This window comes from Anser cygnoides, chromosome 8 (assembly GCF_040182565.1).
Source record: "Anser cygnoides isolate HZ-2024a breed goose chromosome 8, Taihu_goose_T2T_genome, whole genome shotgun sequence".
Taxonomy (NCBI): domain Eukaryota; kingdom Metazoa; phylum Chordata; class Aves; order Anseriformes; family Anatidae; genus Anser; species Anser cygnoides.
The window spans coordinates 4,026,393-4,049,848 of record NC_089880.1 but is presented as its reverse complement, the minus strand read 5'-3'; the positions used below and the strand labels follow the sequence as shown (position 1 = coordinate 4,049,848).

General features: G+C 37.1%; 2 protein-coding genes across 2 annotated transcripts in view; one reads left to right on the top strand and one right to left on the bottom strand.

Annotated features, from left to right (window-relative positions):
• The window catches only part of FRRS1 (ferric chelate reductase 1), a 146,108-nt gene that overhangs the window by 45,012 nt on the left and 77,640 nt on the right, over nt 1-23,456 (top strand). The gene's annotated exons all lie outside the window — the stretch shown is intronic.
• Nucleotides 1-23,456, bottom strand: part of PALMD (palmdelphin) — a 50,644-nt gene that overhangs the window by 16,269 nt on the left and 10,919 nt on the right. Inside the window, exons 2-4 of the mRNA XM_013186719.3 lie at nt 9,320-9,365; nt 7,225-7,305; nt 1,685-1,815 (exon numbers count right to left, since the gene is read on the bottom strand). Of these exons, the coding sequence (XP_013042173.3) occupies nt 1,685-1,815; nt 7,225-7,305; nt 9,320-9,365 (258 nt within the window). The remainder of the gene's footprint in view (nt 1-1,684; nt 1,816-7,224; nt 7,306-9,319; nt 9,366-23,456) is intronic.

Genomic DNA, 23,456 nt, shown 5'->3' with positions numbered 1-23,456 from the left:
GAAATTACCCTTCCTGATGACATACCTCAGTGTTTATAAGGCAGTTTATACAGCAGAAGTTAAACAGTTTTTCTTTTTTGTGGCATAGACACTTACAGGCCTCCACTATAATAGTACTGCTTATTCTTTACTCAGATGTCATCAAATTAATTAGCACCAGCGTAGGTTATGTCAGGAGAATAAAAACATCCTTTCACCAACATATCTTACCAGACTTGGTTCTGAGGCTTAAAAAAAAAAAAATAATTCTCCCCTCACCAAATTTGTTGGGGCACAAAGGAGACTTCAGCTAAACCTCCAGCTCTTACTTGAAGTCAACAGGATTTTGAAAATCTATTCTACCCTCCCAGTGCCTGGAGAAGGGTTGAACTTCCACTAGATTGGTGGGGAGTTGCCTGCTCTGTGCAACTTCCCCAGTGCTCCTGCCCCACACAGCTCTGTTTCCTGTGATCACACTGTCACAGGGACCCCTCTCACATCTTCATAAACACCTCCTGTCAGGATGTTTTTAGAGCACAGTCTTCCTCCTACCATTGCAACAAAGAATTCTGGAGAGCTACTTGAAAAGCTGTTCTGTTGAGAAAAGTGCTTTCAAGCAAGAAATCAGCATAATTATAGGAAGAACTAGCACAGGCTGTTGCCTGTCAGTGAGGAGAACTATCATTTGTGTCAGATGGAGTAAGGGGGGGAGTGGGTGTGAGATAACCAGTGGAGATAATCTGAGTGACAACTTTGCCAAAAGAGGGTGTAGGAGGACAGTGGAGGAAGAAGGGAGTATGGAGGAATGTGCTATTGAACTTAAATAGAGGAAGAAGCCTTAAAAAAAAAAAAAAAAAGTGGTGTGTGTGTGTGGGTGTGTGTTGTTACTTTCCTGAATCTAAAGCAACCAAAACACTTCAGCTTTGCTGTGGATGCTAATGGGAGGTACCGCTCAGGATGCCTGGATCCAGTTTTTATACAGAGCTGTACTGTGTTTGGGAAAAGCTAACTGCAGACAACGTAGTGAGTGCCTAGAATTACATTCATAGTAAATAAAGGAGCCGTATGTGTGACTGCCTGTGTAGGTCAAAGCTATCCCTGTGTGGGAGGGCAACACTAGGGAATAAGATTTATAGGACATTTTTAATAATAAAAAAAAAAAGATACAAAAAGGCTTTCACTGTAACAGGCTTCTGTGATTAAATTGAGGACACAACTGCATGGAAGATAAGTGAAAGTAAGGCAAGTGACACTAATAGGGGTAGACAGCTTGTGATGTTTAGAAGTGCTGTGGTCTGGTAGAAATCAAGTATTAAAGGCCGTGTGGGATCTAGTGAAATTGAAGAATTTCTAAAATGATTTACTGATATTTTAAAAATCTGACTCAACAATGACTCCCTTAGAGCAAAACCATACACTGTGGATTACGTCTGACTATAGCATGACATGTATCTGGAATTAGAAACAAATACTTTTCAAAATATTTATTGTGCGGTTTGACAAAATTTGTGACACAGAAGCTTTGTGACATAGAAGCATTTTTTATGCTCTAATTCTAGCTGATCATAAAATACAACAAAGATTGCTTTATCTGTATCACCCTGCATGCGTTTAGCCCTCACTGACATTGTAATCTTTCACAAAGTAAGGTGAGACATTTAAGGAAGGACCACTTAAACCCAGAGGGAAAGGGCTACTACCCTACCTGAAGATGTCTTGTTCCAGCTCATGAGTTCGTTGTTGGTCCTCTCGATTCTGCTTTTGCATTTCTTCTTGCTCTTTTGGAGTGAGAGAACTAAGGCCATCCAAAAGCCATTTTTCTCGCAAGGCCTTTTTCTGACAGGAAAAATACAGAAAAGTGTACTTTAGAAGTTACTCTATTCAGTCATTTACTGTATTTGCCTTGCTGTCATAGATGTGCTCCACACTTTTGTGTTGTATCTAGCACAAAGCAATCTAACAGGGCAACTGCCACTGAAAGAGAAATACTAAAAAGCAAGTTTTGAGATTGACTTAAAAAGAAAATCAGTCAGAACAGTGTCCCATTTTATTAGTTTACCCAAAGTAAAGGTAGAGGACATCAGTTTCTACCTGACATCCTAAGGTATTCAGCATTTCTGAGTGGTGCTTTTATCCTCAGTAAAGCAGAACGGTTGGGCCAAAGTACATACAATACAAATTCATGCAAAAGGCCTCAGTCAGAAGTGCTACGGTTTATTTCAATAGCCCTAGTTTATTGGGTCATGGCACTACATAAATGCTGGGGAAGAGAGGAAAAAGATGAGAAGTTTCTGTAAATAAGGTGGTTTGGGGGTAAGAGATCTCTGGGGAGTTAATGATGCAACACTGTCTCCTGAGTTTAAAAGAACTTGCGTAATTCAGCATTTCGTCTGGAGAGGGCTCTGGTGAGGGGATGTGGGGCAAGAGTAGGACTGGAAAGGTGAAGGCCAGAATGCTGATATGTGGTTAGTCTTTGAGCAGACCTACAGCATATTTAGGACTGCTACCGTAGGGTCATATCCAGGGACTGCATATTTAGGTCCACACCTGTTTAGGTGGAGGGCTTTGTTTGTATAGTAGTGGTTTATAAATGAGTGTCCTGCCATGTGTATAGGTAAGTAGATCTCTAGGTTGTCTTCAAATTTTGCAAAATCTGTCTGTATGCACTGATTCCTACAGCCACTCTACTATGTGAACAGTGGCATCTGAAAGTCATCTGAGTTCTCTGTTATTTCAGGGGAGAGATATTCATGGAGATAAATTCATATTGGTAGGCTAGAGGCTGAAAGTCATGCAGACTTTCTTGTCATCTTTTCCCTCCCTTCAGTCTAACTCAAGAACATAAATCCAGTGCTGCCTCGGGAAAGAAGAGAGAGTTAGGGCTCTTTAGTGAAACTTTTTCAACTGGGGGGAAGCATGTATATGAAGCTTTTAATTAACCAAAATTTTTCCATTTGTAATTTAGATTTCTTGAAATGTCTGATATCCACATTGTGTGTTTTTTTATATATATAATTGTGTTAATTGTAGGATATGGATGAAAATTAAATTGGATTTTGACTGCTGCTGCTTTGAGGCAGAGCCATGCCTAGCACTGGTGAGAAGGCTGCATTAGCCTCAGTGCTGCTTGGAGTGGCTGCTGGGGTCTTTGCCCGCATCCTGTGCATTGAGTTATTAAAACTGTCGCTTCCCACTCTTTTCTGTTTACTGTATGCTTCACGTGAGGTTATCACTGAGGGCCGACTGATGGTGGAGGATGCATAGGGAACCTGGCTGTAGTTAAATACATATTTTCAACTGGCTTCATGTGTGACACAAACAGTGTGATAGAAACTGTGGGTAAAGCAAGCTTGCTGGGAGTTCTGTGGCACTCTTTGGTAGTACTTTCTGCAGAAGGTAAGAGCAACGTTTACAGTCACGCTAGCCCTGTACGACAATGTTCTCTCTCACAACACTGGATCCTAGGAAATCTGTAGGAAACAAGGGCTGCTCAAGACTGAAGTTCTGAGCCTTGACTCTGGCTTTGGGAACTTAGCAGCCCCTTCCAACTTCATGGCAGATGCCTTTTAAAAAGGCTCAGATGGAATGGATGAAGATACTTTAATGGGATGGTTTTATCTGATCTAGTAGATGCATAGAGTTTGGTGTTGGCACAACTTTTATTGACTGCAAAACACTGTTCTCCCAAGTCAGAGGGAGCACAGTTATTAATTTCCTCTGAGTTGAGGAATTCAGGTTTTAGTGCTAGGTAGGACTCCTAGAAAAGTCAGATTTTAATCCTGGTTGGAACTGAAAGTTTTGCACTGCTGATTCAAATCTGTAATTCCTTGTGAGAACTACAGCAAGGCTGGCACTGTGGACCTTACTAACTGATAACCCCCATTGAAATCAACAAAAGCTTCATGTATGTGTAGGGTCAGATCCAAGAAAACAAACTCCCTAAATACAGGGATAGACAATGGTGTTATTTCTGTGTTTTCCTAGAATAGTTTGCTGCTCACAACTAAATGTCATGTAACCTCATGAATTTCCTTAGCCGCTTCTGAAAGAGTAACACACTTCACAGTGGAAACAGGCTTTGAACAACAGACAATTTCTAGGTGTTAGTCAGAAGGCTACTCCAATGAGGCATTGGCACAAGCCAGAGCAGGAGCAGCTGCCTTGGGGATGTCAGGTTCTTTCTGCTGTCTAACATTTCCTTCTGTTGTAAAGCATCTTTAGCACAGTATTTAGGTTGTGCATGTTTGCCCTGTTACAGCTCTAATATGAAAGACATTTATTTCATATTGCCCTTGTTATGTTAAAGGAAGATGTAAGACCCTAAAAATGGCCCGAATGCTGGAAAATGATCCTTTTCTTCTGTAGTTCGTTGTCACAGCAATGTGACTACAGTCTGCAAATTCTGTGAATACTGTCCTTTGCCTGCTGCTGGTATAAGTCCATTGTAATCCTTAACAAGGCTGCACTAACCCATAAAGGCACAGTTGCCCACAGGAAGGCACAGGTGTTTCGAGTTTGCAGGTCTTGCTCTCCCAGTGGTATGGCAGTTCACCTTACATGAAGTTGGGAGAAGTATAAATAACTTTTGTAATTTTCATTCAAGCTGTAGTTCAATATTAACACCTGGAAAAAGGTGTGACCAGCATCTACAAGATAGTATTTAATGGAATTCAGACATATCAGAGAACAAAAAACAAAGTAAACTAGACTGGAAAAGCTCTTGGAAAATACATGCACACCACTGCTGATGATGCTTTTCAAGCAACTCTGATCCCTTCCATTGTTGCCTCAGTGAGGAATATTCCAGACAGTAGGAAATACTAGTTGCCAGTACATAGAAGTACTTGAAAATGAAATTTCCCATATACCCTCCCTCGTGGTGCCAGTTAGGCCCTTGCAGTTCCATAGAGCCCTGGTCACCCAGGTGTGCTGTAGTTGCTTTCATGTCCTCTACTCCGTGTGGTAGAGAGGCACATGTATGGAATAAATATTCCTTCTCCAATGTAGCTCTACTGGATAAATAGGACGCGTTACACCTCATCTCTTTCTAGTAAGGAGTTAGACTGGGGGCAGCAAAGTTGTTGGAAGCTAGATTCCACTTTACTCACAACAAAAACCCAACCCAAACTAAAAACAAACCATCCCAAACCTTTTTATAAACCTGTTGCTAAGGGTTGTAAATAGGAATCAAGGACAAAACTAGGAATAGAATAGCGATATCCATCTAACAGCAACATCTATATAACAGTGAGAATCATGAACCTGCAATAGCTTCACAAGGGAAAGGTGTGAGTTATGCTGACTAGGTCACTGAGCTCTAAATTTCACCGTACACAACTGGCGATACTATAAATGAGTGAAATCAGCCTTAGTCACTAGGGAAATGAGCCCTCAGTAATGTTTACAGAAATGACTAAATATTCTAGAGGTCTAAACTTGTTTTGAAGTGATTTATGCACAGGTTTCTTGTGTTGTTTGACTCCGTTGAAATACCTGAGTTAGTCTGAAGCATCAATCCTTATTAAAGAGCAAGTCTCTGAGGACATGCAGCAGAGGATGTTCATATAGTAAATGTCTGTTATTAGGTGCCTGTCTTAGCACTCATTTGGAAGAAAAAAATCTCTATTTTGGGTGCTCTGAGCAGCTAATACAATATATTTATATGTACATTATACATATAAATACTTTAATATATGCTTGATCCCTCTGTGCCAAGTGAATCAATTCCCATACAGTTCCTGGATTCATTTCATGTGCAGTGTGACTGATTTTAAAAACCTTTATATATGATTTGTGACTTTCTATAGGACAGACAAACAAATTATATCCTCAGTTTTCTTCCAGAGGAGGTATGTGTGTGAAATATTACTACTCTTTGTCTGAAAAAGTTGCTCAATAACAAAAAAAAACCTGCTTGTGATGGTCTTCTGTTGCCACATTTAGAAAAGTGGTATGTCATATGTGGCTTTGGATTGCAATGTGTGCCTCTGTCATGGTAGGTGCATTTAGCACATGATTTAATGTAAAAAGAGTTTCTGGAAACATTGGCCTATAGTTATTTGTAAAACAAGCATTTGTCTGTCTGTGCATGTATGTGTGTGGGGAGAGGATTCTTCCTTGCTAAGCTTAGTATCTCAAATATTTTTCTAGGAGCATTTTAGTTTTTGTCAAATTCCATAAAACACCTTGAGTATTTTTATTTTTAAAGTAAACCTCTAGACGATGTTTTAACTCTATGGTACCTATTAGTGCTAAGTGAAAGCATGTACTAAATATATTGGCGAACTGCTCTAGTACTGTCTGCAGCACTAGTAAGAATCAGTGAGGTGTCTAGAACAGATCAGTTCCTCCTCAAAAGAAAGGCAGAAGAGTCAGTTAGAATTAATAGGCAAAGAAACTTGAAACATAAATTGTAGTACACCATATATATGGAAGAACATAGTTGCACTTTTGCTGTTACAGGATTTGGAAAAACATTTTTCTCATCTAGGCCCATTGTATTACACAATTGGTTAAGCCTGTCCTTGTGGTCACTACCTTCTGATAAAACCTGAAGCATAGGTGACTTGCAGTGGCTTGTCTGTCCCAATGAACCAGTGTATCATAACTTGGCTTGACACTAAAGAGAGGGTAGATGCAACCTAGGAGCAGGTGTCTGTATTGAAGAGGAGTCTGCTTTAATTATGCTTCTCCCACGCTTGCTCAATGAGACACCACACTTCAGGTATTGCATTCCATGTCTTTCTTGAAAACTTTTTATTCACTCCTAAATAAGACGACATGTAAAATACCACATCTTGCATATTTCTAGAAACAAAAATTGGTCAGTATTGGATTTTCTTTTTTCTTTTCTCTCCCCCTATGCCTGATAAAAGTGCAACTGCACATCATTATTGTGCCGTGTCCTGTAGCAAGTGAGGTTGCTGTAGTGGAATTAGGGAATGTACACACCCAGTCTGAAATGTGAGGCTTAATTTTCAGCTGTGAGTTATTCCTGGTTATGATCTCATTTTATGCCATGAAAGTGATCAAATAACATTAGCTCCTGAGTGTGATTTTTTTTATAAGGAATGATGCTTATTAAAGTCAAATGGAGTCCTGACAAGACTCCAAAAAGCTGTGAAAATTTGACAGTAAAAGCATGACTTAAATGCATGAAGATTTGCATTCCAAAATCCAAAACCCTTATGCAAGTTGAACAACTTAAGGCTATCTTTAGTTATATAACTCCAACACTTTACTTACTTTTAAGTGCTGGTGCTTCAGTTTTTCCTCTTCTACTTTTCGACGTTTCTGTGTAATTTCTTCTTGCAGTTTTCTTTTGTCCTACAAATTAAAAGAACAAAAACTCTTTAGAGAAATTACTTGGTGCTAAAAACTAGAGTGTGTGTTGTTCATTAGGATGAAGTCAATCCATGCAAATAAAGCCTAACTTTAATTTCACTAAGAGAGTGGTCAAGCAGTGGAACAGGCTGCCCAACGTGGAGTCCGTGTCCCTGGAGGTATCTAAGACACATGGGAATCTCTTTAGTGCAAGTGTTGTTCACTGCTTTGAATCCCTGAGTGCCTCTTTCTGTGCTCTTTAAGATCCTTTACAATGTACATCTTTAGGTAGCACTTGAGATTCCAAGATACGATTTTTGGGACATATCTTCCCAAAGCCTTGGAGTTAATTGCAGTAGAATTGTTTTCTTGAATAGCTCAATGCTGATTCTTAAACCTGATAATAACTTTACTTTATTTAGGCTCCTTCTTTTCTGCAGTACATTACAACAAATACACGGAGTTGTTTCAATTAAATGCTATGAATTGATAGACAACTATCATATTAGAGAGCACATAGTTATGTTGTGCAGCAAGTGTAATAAATGAAGTTGTGAATAGAATCCAAGCATGATTTCTGATTTCCTGCACTGCAAGACCCTGGAAACCGTCATGGGCTTCCTAAAAAAAATAAATAAAATTTCTCCAGTATTCCTCTGCAGTCAGATGTTGCTGGAAGATGCTGGATATTAATCCTTGTATGTGCATAGAAGTCCTCAGCAGATGAGTGTGCTGCCCTATTTGTTGTGTCAGATACCAGGAAGTATAAAATATTACAAGGCCTGGATTTCTTCTCTGCAACTTCAAAACATTTCTTATCTTTTGAGCCCATACACAAGAGACAAAGTCCAGGTTATGAGTCAGGTTCAAACACCATTACAGTAAACAAACCAAATCCTCCAACCAAACACCCCCCAAACATTTCAAATTACCTTACTGTAAGTTTGAATCAGGTCTGAAGCAAATATGATAAATGTGCCTGTTGGTTTTTATCAAGTGTAATATATTTGGAAAACAACCCCGAATCCTCTTCACCTCCGGTAGATTTCCTTTTGAGTTCTCATATTTTTCAGTTCCAATAAAGTGGTTTTTTTTTTAACTCTGTCCACAATTAATTCAGACAGTAGTATTTGTTTCACAAATAATCTCACTATCATGCCAAAAGTGTGAAAAATAACTTTGTCCCCCTTATTAATTTTTTAAAGAATTCCTGTGACAGTGATCCTTCTGCAGTTTTCTACTTATCCCAAACAGCCAAATTCTTTCAATTTAATTCTTTTGCAACTGAATAGTTTGGAGTGGAGATTAAATCAGAGGAGAACTTGGATTTGGCCATTTTTTTTGTAGAATCAACTTATGTTTGTTTAAAAAAAAAAACAAACCCTCAGTATTTCCTTTAAAACATATCTTTTCAAGGCAGATTTCCAATCAGAACAGAAACTGAAAATGTTTACTTAGGTCTTCAGCATTAATTTCACTCAATCCTTTTCTTCCCCTCTGTAAACCGACAGGTAGGAATTTGCTTAATCTATGCTTGTCCTTTTCAGTTTTCAGACACAGATATTTAAGGTAGAGTATCATCAATTCAGCATTTTTATTTAATTCTACAATGCAAAAAGGAAAATCTTTCACCTCTTCATTTGGTTTTGAAAGGGGAAAATTGATTTGTTCTGGATTTCTCTATCTGCCTTTTGACCTGCTGTCCTTCAAGCAAACATTCAGTTGTGATGATAATATGCATTTTAAACTGTCCAGTAGCTATTTGCACACAATTTCACTGCTTTAAATTTAAATTTGAAAGTGTAATACAACACAGTAAGATCAGTACAGGAAACTTAGCTGTCTTAAATCAATAGCTTATAAAACAATCAAAATGTAACAATTTCCAGCACACACAAGTCTTTTTCATTTTCCTTCCTGAGATTAAAACATTCTTCAGGAAACACAAAGTAGCTCATTAATACAATACTACTTCTAAGCTTTTTTTTAATAGCAAGTTATAACTATAAGCACTTACTGTTATGGCCTGGAATCTTTCCTTCAGCAATTCAGCTTCCTCCATTCTGGAAATCAAAAACAGACAAGTAGTGAAGGAAAACCGAATGAGACCATAAACAAAAGCCTCCTGATAGGGCTACAAAAAATGCTGAGGTGATTTGATCCAATTCCAGAGCAGAGAGAAGGCAGAATTTTTGACTTGTCGGGAGAGTCCCCGAACAGATGAACAGATCAGTCCAGACAGACACATGTAATGAGGGTGTGTAGAAGAGGCAGACGTGGAGAGTGCTGGCATGAGTTGACTGACAAGTTGGAACAGTGAAGCACAAGCCTTTTTCCTTCAGAAGCTGCCAACTCTTTGTTTTAATGTGCTCAGTTAGCATGCCATTGCTTCTTTAACTGTTAAATGCCCAAAACAGAATCTTTCAGGACCATGGTAGGATTAAATTTTTATGCTCCTATTTCTTTCTTCCCTTTTGCGTGTGCCTCTGGTGACAAACAGATATTTTAAATTTAAGTATTTCTATTTCTTGTGAAGCTTGTTTCACCTGTAATGTTTTAACCCATTGTAATGTTAGCACTGTAGCTGGCACGGGGTTTGCAGAGGTAACACCTTTAGTTTAATTTCCAAGATTAATTTTTAGAAAAGTTGTATTCATAGCTGAAAGAATGTTTTAAAGATGCTAACTTAAAGTAAAATGAACTTAAGGCAATCAGGTCTACCACTGAATACATGTTAATCTATGCAATTACTTGTCAGCTATACAAGACTCAGTGGAAGCTTTTTCTAAGTAAGGATTTCAGGGATCATCATTTCAGTGTCTAAGATGACAGTGCTGTGTTAGGTGAATCTAAAATGCCATTGACTCTCACACCGAATTTCCATTCAGCTGAGTTGAAGGTTTTTGTGTGTGTGCGCGTGCGCTTTGGGTTTCTGCTGAAAACTGCATTATGCTCCTTAAAGGAAGACATACATTTCGCCCTTTCCAATTACATGGGTGGGAGTGAGCCTCCCAAAATCAATTTAGGAAGCTTGTAAAACAAGTGGAACTGCCTCTAGCATGATCCAGTTGTGGACACAATTCTAACAAAGCAGCAAGATAAAGCTAAATTCAAACAGCATAAAGATGTAACGTGAATCCAAAATCTTTGTTTACCCCTCAGTATCATGTAACTTAAATCTCTGTAAGGGCACCAACATGAGTGAGCATTTACAATTTTTTTTTTCCTACTAATACACTGAGGTGAAAAAACTCAATGGGATTTGGTAAGGGATTTTACTTTACATGTCAGTACAATTACCTGAAGCTTGGTGGGAAATCAGGCTCATTACTAAAAAACTCTAAGACACTACCAGATTGAACGCTTAAAGTTACATACTCATAATCCAGTATGAATTAATATTTAATTTCAATTTCCACCTTTCTAGTATGTCATCACTAGTTCACATACCCAAACAAACTATTCCTCTCCAGACTGAGATTAAGGATGCATTAATGCTTTGTTTATACTGTGATCCACCCTGAGGTTTTGTTCAAACATGCAAAGACCCCATATTTGATTCTCCAATGAAGATGCTTTTTTAGAATATTAATATATGCTTAATTTGGCCAGCACCCAAAATTTTAAAAAAATTACCACTTAAAAGCAAATGAGAAGTTCAAAGGCAAGTGTACTGAGGTATATCAAGAGCCAGATTACACGGGAATTTAAATGTATTCAGTTTATGGATTTGAGAATAAATTCAACCACGCCACTGAATTAAATATACTCTTGCTGTGAAAGCCAGGATAGGCTTTCTGTTTAATCTTTCATAAATTAGTATAGATTTCTTTCATTTTTGTATTCTGTGAAGTTCATCTTAAAGTTTAACTGCTTATGTGGATTTCAAACTGTTCAAAAATATTTGAAGCAGCAAATGATTACATCAGAAATAATTATGTTTTGGGCCAGAATCTGTTCTCTGATATAAACGTGATTAAGTCTTCATAGGGTGAAGAAATGAGACCAGTAGTTCAGGTTCAAATTAGAATCAATGGGATTGGGATTACATTGCTTTGAATTTTTGTGATCTAGAGTATTTTTTTAATGTTACTCTTCAAAATTATTTAAACACATTTAAAAACCTTACTTATCAGTGTTACATATTTACAGACCTGAAAATGATTTAACGTCTTTCACTAATCTAAGGCCCCAGATTTTTCAACTAACCTGAAGATGGCTTCTAAAATTTTGCTTCCCTTTTTAAGTGACCATTATTAAGAAAGTATTTAAAGCCCACTTAAAACATTTTAAATTGTTTAAATCATATATATCCTCTTGCTAGGAAGGATTTGTTGTCCAGTCAGTAGGTTGTTTTCCAGTTATCTTAATCCTATTTGAAATGGGATTTATGGACAAGAGAAGAAATGGACCAGCTGTCACTCTGTCTGCCCCTTGAGCCTGCTTCACCAATAGGAGTATCTCCAGTGTCTTGTCGTCAGATCAGTGAATCTGAACAGCTGTGTTTTCAGTCTGTTTTCAGGATTCTTGGAACAAGGTTTTCAGAACTTGCCTGCCAGCAACATATCCAGAGGAAACTATTTACCTATTCTGCAACCTAAAGCCCCCCCCCGCAAAAAAAAAAAAAAACAAAAACCAAACCAAACCAAAACAAACAACAAAAAAAACCAACTGGAAGAATAATTTGTTAACCTGTTTCCATAATTGGCAACTGTATATTTTTCCTTTGTTAGAGTCATGCAGAACCTGTTCGTTACATGACTAACTATGCAATACAAGTTGTATTTTTTGGCATTACTTCCTTTGTTCACTTCTATTTTGTGCTGGATACCTAATACAGGAGTAATAATGAGAATCAAAAGCATGTGGTGAAATGCTTGCATGATGAAGTAATACACAAAAGTGGGTTAAAACTTAGAAGAATGGAATATCTTCAACAAAAATCCAGAAGTAGGACCTCAGAAGCACTTTCATATCTGGAAGTACAAATTCTGCTGTCCATTTCTAGAGCAAAGTCTGAATATTGGTGCAGAGAAATCCTGTCATTTCATAACCATAGCAGCTGTCCAGGGCTATTCTCTACAAGCAAAACCATGCTCAGATTTATTTGTCACACTGATTTCCTTAGAATAACAATAATAATAATAAAAAAATAACCTAGGGTAATACCTGTATAGTGAATTATAGATTATTGTTGTAGTAAAAATTCTTTCTAGGAACAAACATCTCATTACAGGTAAACAGCTAGAAGCCTTCACCTTTTGAAAAAAATACGTGAAAAAGTTAGTTTGAAGTAAATGGCATTGATAGACGGTTACTAGTTGAAAACATAGCCTATACTTTCTGGAAAGCATGGTTACTAAGTTCATGACTCACCATTTTGTATATCTTAACTTGTCTGATTATTTTGCTTCTTGATGAGCTGACTTCTGTAGCTGTTGTTTTTTGTTGTTTTTGTTTTTTAGGAGCACAAAAGGGGCCTCTTACTCAGTATTAAAGTTAAATTTGTATTCTTACACTGCATTGCTGCTATGCATCTGTCTGCATCTACTCTTGAACTTCTGACAGCAGAGGAATGGAGAGGAGATAAATTTTATTGAAGGTCCCTCACTGAAAATGCCTACCACAGCCTGCTGTAAATTAACCCAAAGCCCTGGTATCTGAGATGCTTCTGTTGAATGAGGAGTGGTCTCTTCAACAGACAGAACCAAGATTTTGCATTTTAAAAGTGAGAAATATGCCAACAAGAAATAGAAAAATTGAAAATCTGAAAACTTGTGTTTATTCTAGATGAAATATGTATAAATAGACAACTAAAATATTTGGGCAGTTTTTCCCAAAACTGTTTTGTTAGAAACTTTCTTGTTGGCTGTATGCTATTTCACAGCATTCCCAAAAGATATGAGGTTCATTTGTCTTAGTCAAAGGCTAGTTTAATGCCTTCAAAGCTGAAGGCGGTTTCCACCATTACTCTGCAAACTACTTCCAGCTGGTTCACTCAACAGTGTATTAATGTTGCACAGTAAGCAGCAAATAGCTTTTGTCTTGGATGTATCCAGCTAGACTCTTCGGGGGCTCAATGTGGTGGTATTATCTGGTTTAAAAGCATAAAACGTATACTTCTTAGTGATGGAAAACTTACATAGGAAAAGGATGCTAGCCAGTAGCAACACCCATTACATCTGTTTCACTTTAACCTGATCTCTTTAGTATTATAAATAATGTTGTCATGCATCCATCAAATCATAAATTCTGAGCTAAACTGATAGGTGTTTCATGGAAAAGTGTGTTTGTAAAGGGGAAAAAAACTTTAAAGTGAGAATAACATAGACAAAGGAAGTTAAAGTATCCCTAGAATGTTATGTTATATATCTAAATATGTGTAGGCATGTAAATGTGTGTGTGCATACATATATAAAAATACACAAAAACTATTAGCAGTTAGTAAAGAAAATAGCTTGTTTTTCTTCCACAATTTTCTATCTTAGCTTCTCTTGGTCACTAAATCTTAATCTAATGGCCTGTTTAGCATGTGGGATTGCATGGTCATCATCAGGTAAATAACAGTTAAGGATGCTTTCTTTTATACTTCAGTCGTAATACAGATTATATTAATTTGTATACTTGCAGGCATGTGGTAAAATAAGGTGAAAAAGGAGAAGAACAAAACCATATCCTTCCAGAAAATTATACAACGTTATAGAAATTATATAAAAATGAGTTGTGTACATTTCTAGGATCCTAGAGGAAGTTCATAACAAAGCCTCTGCCAGCTCTCAAGAGGGATTAAATTGTTGACTTGGAGGACAATTTTGGCAAAGCAATACTTGAAAAAATTTACCTACCACATAGGTAAATGAATTAACAATGAATTTCTTGGGTCCTCTCACTGAAGGAAAAAAAGTCCAAATACAGTGTTAATGAAGCTAAATTTTACCTTGATTGAGTAGGCACACACCCTGAACCTCTGGGAGGAAAAGCCTTGAAGTATTATGTTTCTGTTGGTACAACTCCCTTCCTGTTGCTATTAATAGCTGTGAATATATAAAGTCTTTAGAAATCAAACTAAAGAGACAGCTGTTGGTCATTGCCTTCAATTGTTTTAAAAACATTGATTATTTTAATCATATTTTATAATAGGTTTCCTTGACAGATATCTTTCAATATTAGAGAGAAGTTCTTAAAACACAGCATAGTCTCAGCTTTCTCTTCCACACTAGAAAAATTATATGCACGTGTATAAACTATATGCATAATGGAGCTAATCTATAAATGCTATTTAGCTAAATATGATTCACCTTGCCCCCATTTTCTAAAATTACACCATGAAATTTGTCAGTCTGATTGTTTTTTAGTAAGTTAAACATGCTTTTGTAGCCTATTTCATGTTCCCAGACTCTTGTCAGTTCTTGGCTTTGTGTATATTGGAAGTGTTTTATGAAATTCTGAATGTGGGAGGTTTCCAAAGCAATTTTCACTGTGTTATTTCTCAGTTAAAGATTACACTTCCATGAATTGTTTAATTTAAGTTTAATTACTGTGGTGATACTGAATGTGAGATTCTTAACAGAATGTGTTCAGGTGCCTAAATAACTGATAGTTGTGTGTGTGTTTGTTTTTGTAAACTGAAATAAATGAAACCACAATTTGAAGTACTCAGGGTCACAGCCTTAAACATGTTGTGGAATGCATCGATTGCAACCTAGCATTTTCCAGTTGCTGCAGATATGCATGTCTAAGAATAGTGCAGAGATCTAAATCCTACCCAGCCAACTGTGTGGGGAATTTTTAGCAGGGCTCTGAAAACTAGCTTTAGTTATGTAGTTTAGTTGGTTTAATTAAGTGAAACCAAATATCCCATGACCAAGGCCAATCCTGTGGAAAGTAAAACCCACACGGGTATGTTGCTGTCCATAGTAATGTAAACTGGATGACATATTCTTCTGATTTTTGTTTGCCAAAACATTTGGAGAACACAGAGAGAACAGTAAACGGTGGTGTTTGTGACTAACAGGTTTCAGAAGGACAGCAGAGCAAAACTAGGGCCTTGCAGATATTTTTGCAAACACTTCATGTTCACAAGAGCTGTGTTCAGAGCACAATGCTGCTGGTGGAAACGCTGAACATACAGATGACTTGCTCTAGAAAGCAAAGCTGACATAGGAATCCCTTAGGGAAGAGCCTTTCTTCTGCAGCTAAGGGAGACAGGTGGTAGTGAAGCCATTCAACAAGTACCTCTAATGACCAATCTCTTTGCTGAAGAGTGGAAGCTGTGTAGGTTACAACAGTTGATTCCCATCTCCTGAGGCATGGGCAGAGCTCTGCTCCCCTGGGAAGCTGCCTAGCCAGCCTGTGCCTGTAGCGAGGTCTACCCTGAATACCAGAGCTTGAGTGTTCTGCAAGACTGGATTAACCTTGTCTGATGGCTCTCAGCAAGGCAAGGAGGAATTACTGCTTTCTCCACCCACGCTTCCAGACATGTTTTCCAGCCACTTTCCTTCCTCTGGCTAGTCTGTGAACGCATTGAATTTGCTAATCTGTTAGGAAAATAATTAAACAAAACAAAATACCTGCAACCCCAAATTCATGAAAGTCTGCTATGCCAGTGAGTTGAATAGGCTTGCTGAGAGATAGGAGGAACAGTAGCACTAGTGGGTAAGAGGGAGCGGGATTCTGGCTGGAGATGAACAGCGAGAGGGGAAGGATGGAGGAAATGTGGCTCTTGGCAGCAGTGAGTGACTGGATGAACGCCGCCATCTTGCAAGCCTCAGGCCTGCCTCACCACAGTGTTCCAGCGTCTGAGACCTCTTACGCTGACGGATATAATAAGCATGTATGCTTAGCTATTTATCTGAAACTTGAAACTGCAGTGAAAACATGATGACTTCAGACTCTGGCAATCCTTCCTGTGCTTTCTGATATTCACTGTCCTGTGCTGTGGGTGGGCAAAAAATATCTCCGTTCAATGTGTTTTGTGTAAGCCCTTCCAAGTATTAATGGGGAAAAAACATAAGATTATGCAAAATGTTAGTTAGCAAGGCTGACAATATTATTTATTGCAGATAACTCTTTTTGCAAAAATGGGCCTATTTTCTTCAGTGAGGCAGACTTTTTTTTTTTTTTTTTCCCTTCTGAGGTTTGTTATTTGGTAGCAGTGGCTGAGGAAAACTTGCAACTTGTCAGTCATTCAGACTGTTAACTCCAGCTGTCCCCTGTTTGTTTGCAGTGCTAGTAGGTCATCTGAATAACATGGATTCTGACTGAATGGCTGGAGCCTACCAAGTGGAATACTGAGTGATGCAGTGCAAGGAGCTGAAGCTGACTAGTCATCCAGATGCCTGGGAGAGTATGTCACCATCTTAGATTTTTCATCATTCAAACATTTAACTTTTGCTTCTCATAGCACCCTGTTTAGTTAACCCCTTATCTCAGAGCGATGATTATTAAATAGGAACAAAAAAAAAATCTTAGTTTAGCATGGAATATATGGAATGGGAATATAATTCCTATATTATTCTCTTAAGATTTATTTTGATTGTCGGGATTTTAGACCTGTTTCATGGCTATGTTTTCTTAGCAGAAAGATGTTATGTTCCTTCTTTTCACTTAAATCTGAACTGGATCATCTAAGTAATATTATACTGCTTGCTTGGTAGTTATTTAGGGTAAAATTACATGAGAATTCTGAATAGACACTGCATGGTGTTCAGAAGAGGCATCCTGCTTCTCTCTCTCTCTCTTTTTCTCCTGAACATGCACTCCCACAGCTTATTTAGCTAATTTAGCTATCAGCTCACTAAGCTGGCAGGGAACTAACCAAGCAAAAAAAAGTGGCTGTTGCTGAGCTAGTGAGTAATATCATTGCCCAGAGAAGTCTGATAAGTGCCAAACTACGGTAAAGGAAGATGGTAGAGGGTGGAACTGTTTGGCTACTGGAAAATGCAAACGAGGGGGGAAAACAGGGAAAGAGGAGGGAGGAGTATGAAGAAAAGGAAGTGGTGGTAAGCTGTTAGATAAGTTTCACTGTTATATGTAAACTTATCTTTAGAGACTATTTAACACAATGTGGGAAACCACTTTTTTTTTTTGTAGGTCTTTCAAATGCTTTTGGCAGATCAAAGGTTAATATTTTATTATAATTCATGAATAATGCAAACACTAATCTGGCTGCAGTTTATATGAAATAATATTTTGGGGAATATAAAGGCTCTTTTACTGTTGTATCTTCTCAGCTATGAACAAGTTCTTTACTGAGCGTCATCAGGAAAGTTGAGCTAATGTGCAGCTCACGGCACTTCCAAATCAGATGTGATTTGTGAAGGGTGTCTTCATATATTTCTCATTGGTCTAGCAAGCAGGATCTTTGGTTGGATAGGAGATCTTGTCCAAATGCACCTGAAGGCTGATGGCCTGCAAAGTCTGCAGATGGATGCTATTTTAACCATCTATAGCTTTTAGCAAAACATTTTTAATTTTGAAAATATGGCTACTGCATTTTGCCTGTAGGTGAAATGACTTTTTGGAATGGGTTTTGAGGCATAGAGTTAATCTGGGAAAGAGGCTTGTCAGGTAATTTCTCCTTTCACAGGGTATTCTAATAGCTTAAATAAATAAAGATGATCTAGATATATTTAATTGGTCTGTTCTCTTATTTATTTTGGCTAATTCAGCTCAGGATTTTAATCAGAAGTTGTCATAACTGTTGCACAGATTTATTGCTGAGTTGTTTAATGTGGTAGTTTAGAAATTGAAGAGTTGAAGTTAGATAGATTAAACAACTTCAATAACATCAGTTTAGACCTCCAGCTAGCAGAGAGGCACTTTTGGGGACCTAATGATATATCTGAAGGAAATGACAGCTTAAATGTAGCTGAGGGACCTTAGCTCTCCTTAGTCCCAAGAAATGTCCTACATCAAGGTCATATTATTCTGAAATTATTCTTTCTACCAGTATGAGTGCATGGAATTTATTTCATTTCACAGTTTCATTTAATGTGTTGATCACCTCTAGAGAACTTCATGCTTATTAATCATATAGTCATGTATTACAATGTCTCTCAGCCCTTCACTCATTTCATAATTCTGTAAGTATCTGGAAGTATTGGCAAACCATAATTTCAGTTTCCTATTTTGAATATTGATTGTAGCAAAACAGTTGGAATAGTAATAATAATAAAAAACTTTTTTGCATTTTTTTTTAAGAGTACCCTGCTACCAACACAAGTTAAATAAATTTTGCAGTTAAGAGATGTCTTGAGGAATACCTGTTCTTGACAGAGGCAGCAAATGGCTTTGTATTCATTTGCCCCCAGAGAACTTCAGAAAAAAGTTCCTCTTACTGGCAGAGCTGATTACTGAATTTCTGAAGCTAGGTTAAAAACAACAACAGAACTTATACATTTTGTGTGAATTCTCAAGATGTGCAATATAGACCAGAAAAGGAACAACTTCTGTACATTATGACCAAACACTTAACTATGCTTAGCTATGTTTGGCAACGTTCAGATAGCAATCTGGGGACCCGTCCTGAAAAACACGTGAAGGTGTGTGTTGGGGATTTTCAGAGCTGTGTGAGTGCCACATGCTTGCACTAACTGCATTGGCAAGGGCTGAGCTAACACTGCCTGTTTTGTGATACCATATGCAAAGTAGAAATTATAATCGATGATGCTGGTAGTAGAATGGATCTGTTCAATGGCTCCTGCTAGGGAATTGAAAATAAATCTTCTTCCAAGTCCTAATTCCTTTGACTGCAGCCTTTTGCCTTAATTGCCTTGTTATTGTGGCAGCTTTAGCAAAACTGACAGCAACACTTGAGCGGTCACGTGGTACTTTCACCAAACTGACAGTCTGTTTTCCAAAAAAAACACTTGTGCGGGTCTCAGCCTCCTCCACCTCCTCCTCCCACTTAGACGATCTCCTAATACTCAGTCTTTCTCCTATCCTTTATTAATCCTATAAATCCTGAGCCAATCTGTCTACCTCTGTCTGTGTTTGGTGAGGAAGGTCCTGTTCTCCAGGGTGCCAGGTCTCAGTGTGCACAGTCTGCAGTGACAGGCTACTAACAAATCTGACCACAGTTTGAATCCCTTGCTTTAAGTGTCCCTGGCCTAAGAAATTGTTAAATCCTTAGAGCACCTTTAAGCACTCATAGGACATTCTGAAAATATTCCTTGCATACCTGTCCCTTGGGTTGTCTTGTCAATAATGGCTGTATAATGCTTGTGGTGTAGGACTCTGAGTAAAATTAAATGCCAGTTTTGAAAGCAACATGAATAATACAATAATAGATATACAGGACAGACTTTGAAAGATCATAAGCATGACTGAAGCAATGAGGATTTTATTCTCACACAGAGCTTTCAAAAGAGAATTTTGAATCAACATCTTGACTGAATTCTTCTTGTTTCTCTTCTAGAATATTACTTTAAACTCTCCAATCAACATTTCCTTTGAAGTAGCGATTCTCTTATGGTTTTCTAATTCCTGTAGGTAAAAGCTATCTGTAGTACAGCTTGTCAAAAACATTTTTTATGAAAGACAAATATACTAGAGACTGAGACAAATCCTCCTGTGCTAAATCAGTACTTTCAGATCCACTTTATTTTATATTTTTTTACATAGTCCTATCTTCACCCTGTGAATGAATCCTACAATATCATTGTCCAGATTAACCTCTTAGATCTAGTTTTGCTTTTAATTTTTGTACTTGACCTTTTGAGTGATTGGCAAGCAAACTGGTCTGGTTTACAGAAACACTCCTAGCTATTGAGACAATGACTGCCTACTCTAATTTAGTTACTTCTAGTTCCTAGATATACTCAGTTACAGGCATGAAAGTGGGATAAGAATTATTTTGATTCTTTGGTTTATACATCTTTGATTATTCAATTATTTTGCCATTTAGTCTTTCTGAATAAGTGGTTCCTTCTCAGTAATGAAAAGGTTTACAACAACTCATAAACAAGGTGCCACGTCTTTCCAAGCGAATGCGGGATTCGAAATAAAGAGTTTCAGACCTGCCATGCATTTTCATTTATCTATAGATTAAGTTGTTAGTCTGCCTGGGTTAATATTGTTTTAAAAGTTTACAGAAAGTCTCTGATGCCATCCACCTCCAATCTACCTAATTACAAAGCAGTTGTCTAATCAGGCTTTTTTTTTTTTGTTTAATTTTAAAATTCTGGTTTGAAAGTATAACATTAAGAATAATATATTGTGTAGGAACAGCTGAAGATCTCTATTTCTCTATTCCCCTTTGGAATTCTGCATATCATGAAAATTCTTAATTAGAAATGTTTTGTAGTATTCCTCTAAGTTTAAATGATGCAAATATACTTTTGCAGTGGCCTACTGTGCAATTCAGAAGTGACAAACTGCTTTCTTTAGTTCTAAGGAACTGAATCTTAATATTTTTTCTTGACTTGCAATTATGATAATTCAAACCCAGTAGAGCTAAGTGCTAAAACAACAGTACGGTATTCAATGATTGAGATTTTTATGTGCTATTATGTAATAGGAAGACTGTATACATTAAATCAAATTATAAGAAGTGGCCTTTTGTACTCTTCAATTTTTTAATCCATGGCACCTTTTAAAAACAGAAACTAAATGAAAGCAACTGAATCTAAAAACATCTGATTCAACTGTCGATACCTTCCTATATAGTTATCTTGATCAAATAATTCTTAGTTTAGGATTAATATACTGACTGGGAAAATAATGTTGTTGCAAATTCTTCTTTGTTCCATTCAATAATAATAATAATAAATGCTAGCAATTTACAACTTATCTTCATTGCCTTAGAAAAGCAATAGAAACTTCTGATGCAGAAGGAAAGAATAAGTTGACAGCATTTTGAAGAAGAGTTGATTTGTTTTGTTTTGTTTTTTCCCCAGCACCATGAGGGATCAAAATTAGTCTTCATAGTCTGGCAGTAAATGAAAAATGAGTAATGCTACACAGGAAAGAGGTGGTTTATACATCTACTACATCATATTAAAGCTTGACAGAGTTTCTATTGGCTTCTGACGGACTATATTACTTTCATGCTGAATTCCTGTGGTATTTGAAGAGAGTAATAGCCCCTTTCACAGTCTTAAAGCCCTGGCTGTGGTTTCTTTCCTTTGCAGATGTCATTTTCTCTTGAATGGAGAGGAATAGTTTTATCTTTGCCATTCTCTAGTACAATAAGCAGAAATGCAGTCTTTCACAAAAGTTACTGATGTAAACTGTAGCATATAGTATAGCTTAAAATTCCTCAATGAAATGTACGATGGTATTAGAAGAGAAATAGTATAGCCCAGAAAATTTTTGGCTTGTCAGCCTAACATCTGTTCCAGGGAAAATGTTGAGTAGGCTGATAAAAGGTCTAATAATGCATTAAAGGAAGGTGATATAGTGAGTACCAATAAATGGAAAATATTTCATCGCATTCATTTGATGCTTCTTTTGGGAAATCTAATAGAGTTGATGTATTATTTCCATTGATGTCTTCATTAAGAACCAAACTTACAAAAAGCCAACTCAAGAACACAAGGATTTTTTTTAATTTTTTTTTTTTTTCTTAAAAAAGCAAAGACTACAGTTCACTGTCATGGGGTGATCTGGAACGTTAGCAGGCTGTTTTTCATAACCAACATTCATTTTAATATTCTCATGTGCAGGGTCATGTTTAGGAAAATTGAAATTCATAAGATTAAGGCACTATCCTGAAAACTTCTGGTGCTGAAGAGATGTTGGGAGTCGTGTTGGATAATCAGATGAATAGATGAATATTAACTCTGATAGCAAGCCTGTAGCTTAAATGGATAACGTGATCCTAGGAACTCCATATAGGATTCCAGAGTAGGTCTAAAGAGATTTAAACTTCCTCTGTGTTTGTGAATGAGTGCAACTGTTATGGGGAATAGATTACCTAATTCTGCTAGCAGTGTTTCAAGAAGAATGCTGAACTCTGACTGGAATGTTAAAAGAAGAATGATAGAAAGATTTAATAGTTAGAAACCATGTTCTGCAAAATGAGTTCAAGTTCTTCAGAAATCCTTTATAAGAAAATTGACAATAAAGGGTTTCCTACTTTAGTAAAATGATAACGAAATTCAGTGACAGGATGTTGAAAGTTGAGATTTCAGCACACTAGGAGAGATTTTTAACAGGGATTTGAAGCAGTTAATGCCACAAGGTCTGAGTGCAATCTCTACTTCTGCAGACTTAAACAAAACAAAACAAAACAAAAAAAAAACCAAGCAGATTTCCTTGGCTTTATAATCAAGGGACCATAATGTTTGTGGAGTGGCTAAAGGAAAATTATGAAACATATAACAAAAACTGACAAATTTCTTAGCATGCTTAGGAAAATGACAAATTAGATCATAATAAAAATGGCTTAAAAGTTCAGCCAAATTTATCAGTACAATTCAGTACTGTTTCAGTCTTTAAATAAGGGCATCAAAAATCCCTGAGATGGAGCTGATATTTTCATGTGCCCAGCAATTCTTCCACTCCAGCTATCAGAAATGCTCTTTGCTCTTCCAAAGCTTCTCTAGAGCAGTTTTCAGGTTCTGGGAACACCTAAGCTTTCCTTAGAGTCACAGACACCGCCTTCTGGTTTTAATGAAACATTTCCTTGCTTTTCTTTGAAGATAAAGCTGTTATAGGGACTGACAGACAAAAGTAAGAGTGCAGGTAGGAGCAGGACTTTTCTGTTGAATTAAATTTATTTAAGACTTGTACCTAAACAATACACTTATACCTTAAACTAAAGACTTGTATTTAAACAACATACTTATTCATTTATTCATCTATCACCTTTTTGCAATTAGTGTTAGATGAATATAGACAAGTAAAATTGTTCAAGATATTTGAAGCAAATGTCTTACTGTATGATTGAAAACACTACAGAACAATTTAAATTATTTCTTATGAATATTTTTTCATTTATTTCTGACTTTTCACATTGTCATTTAAAAAAATAATAATTAGCACATCAGAATTTGCTATTTGTCACAGGGAGGTGGTGCTTTTGGCACTTAGCTGAGAGTATTATAGCATCTACAGTCCTACTGTACTGATTACAGACCATATTTACAGAATGTGCTTGTTGTGACAGCTACTGAATTCACTTGCTTGCACCCTTCCTTCAAGCTTGTACG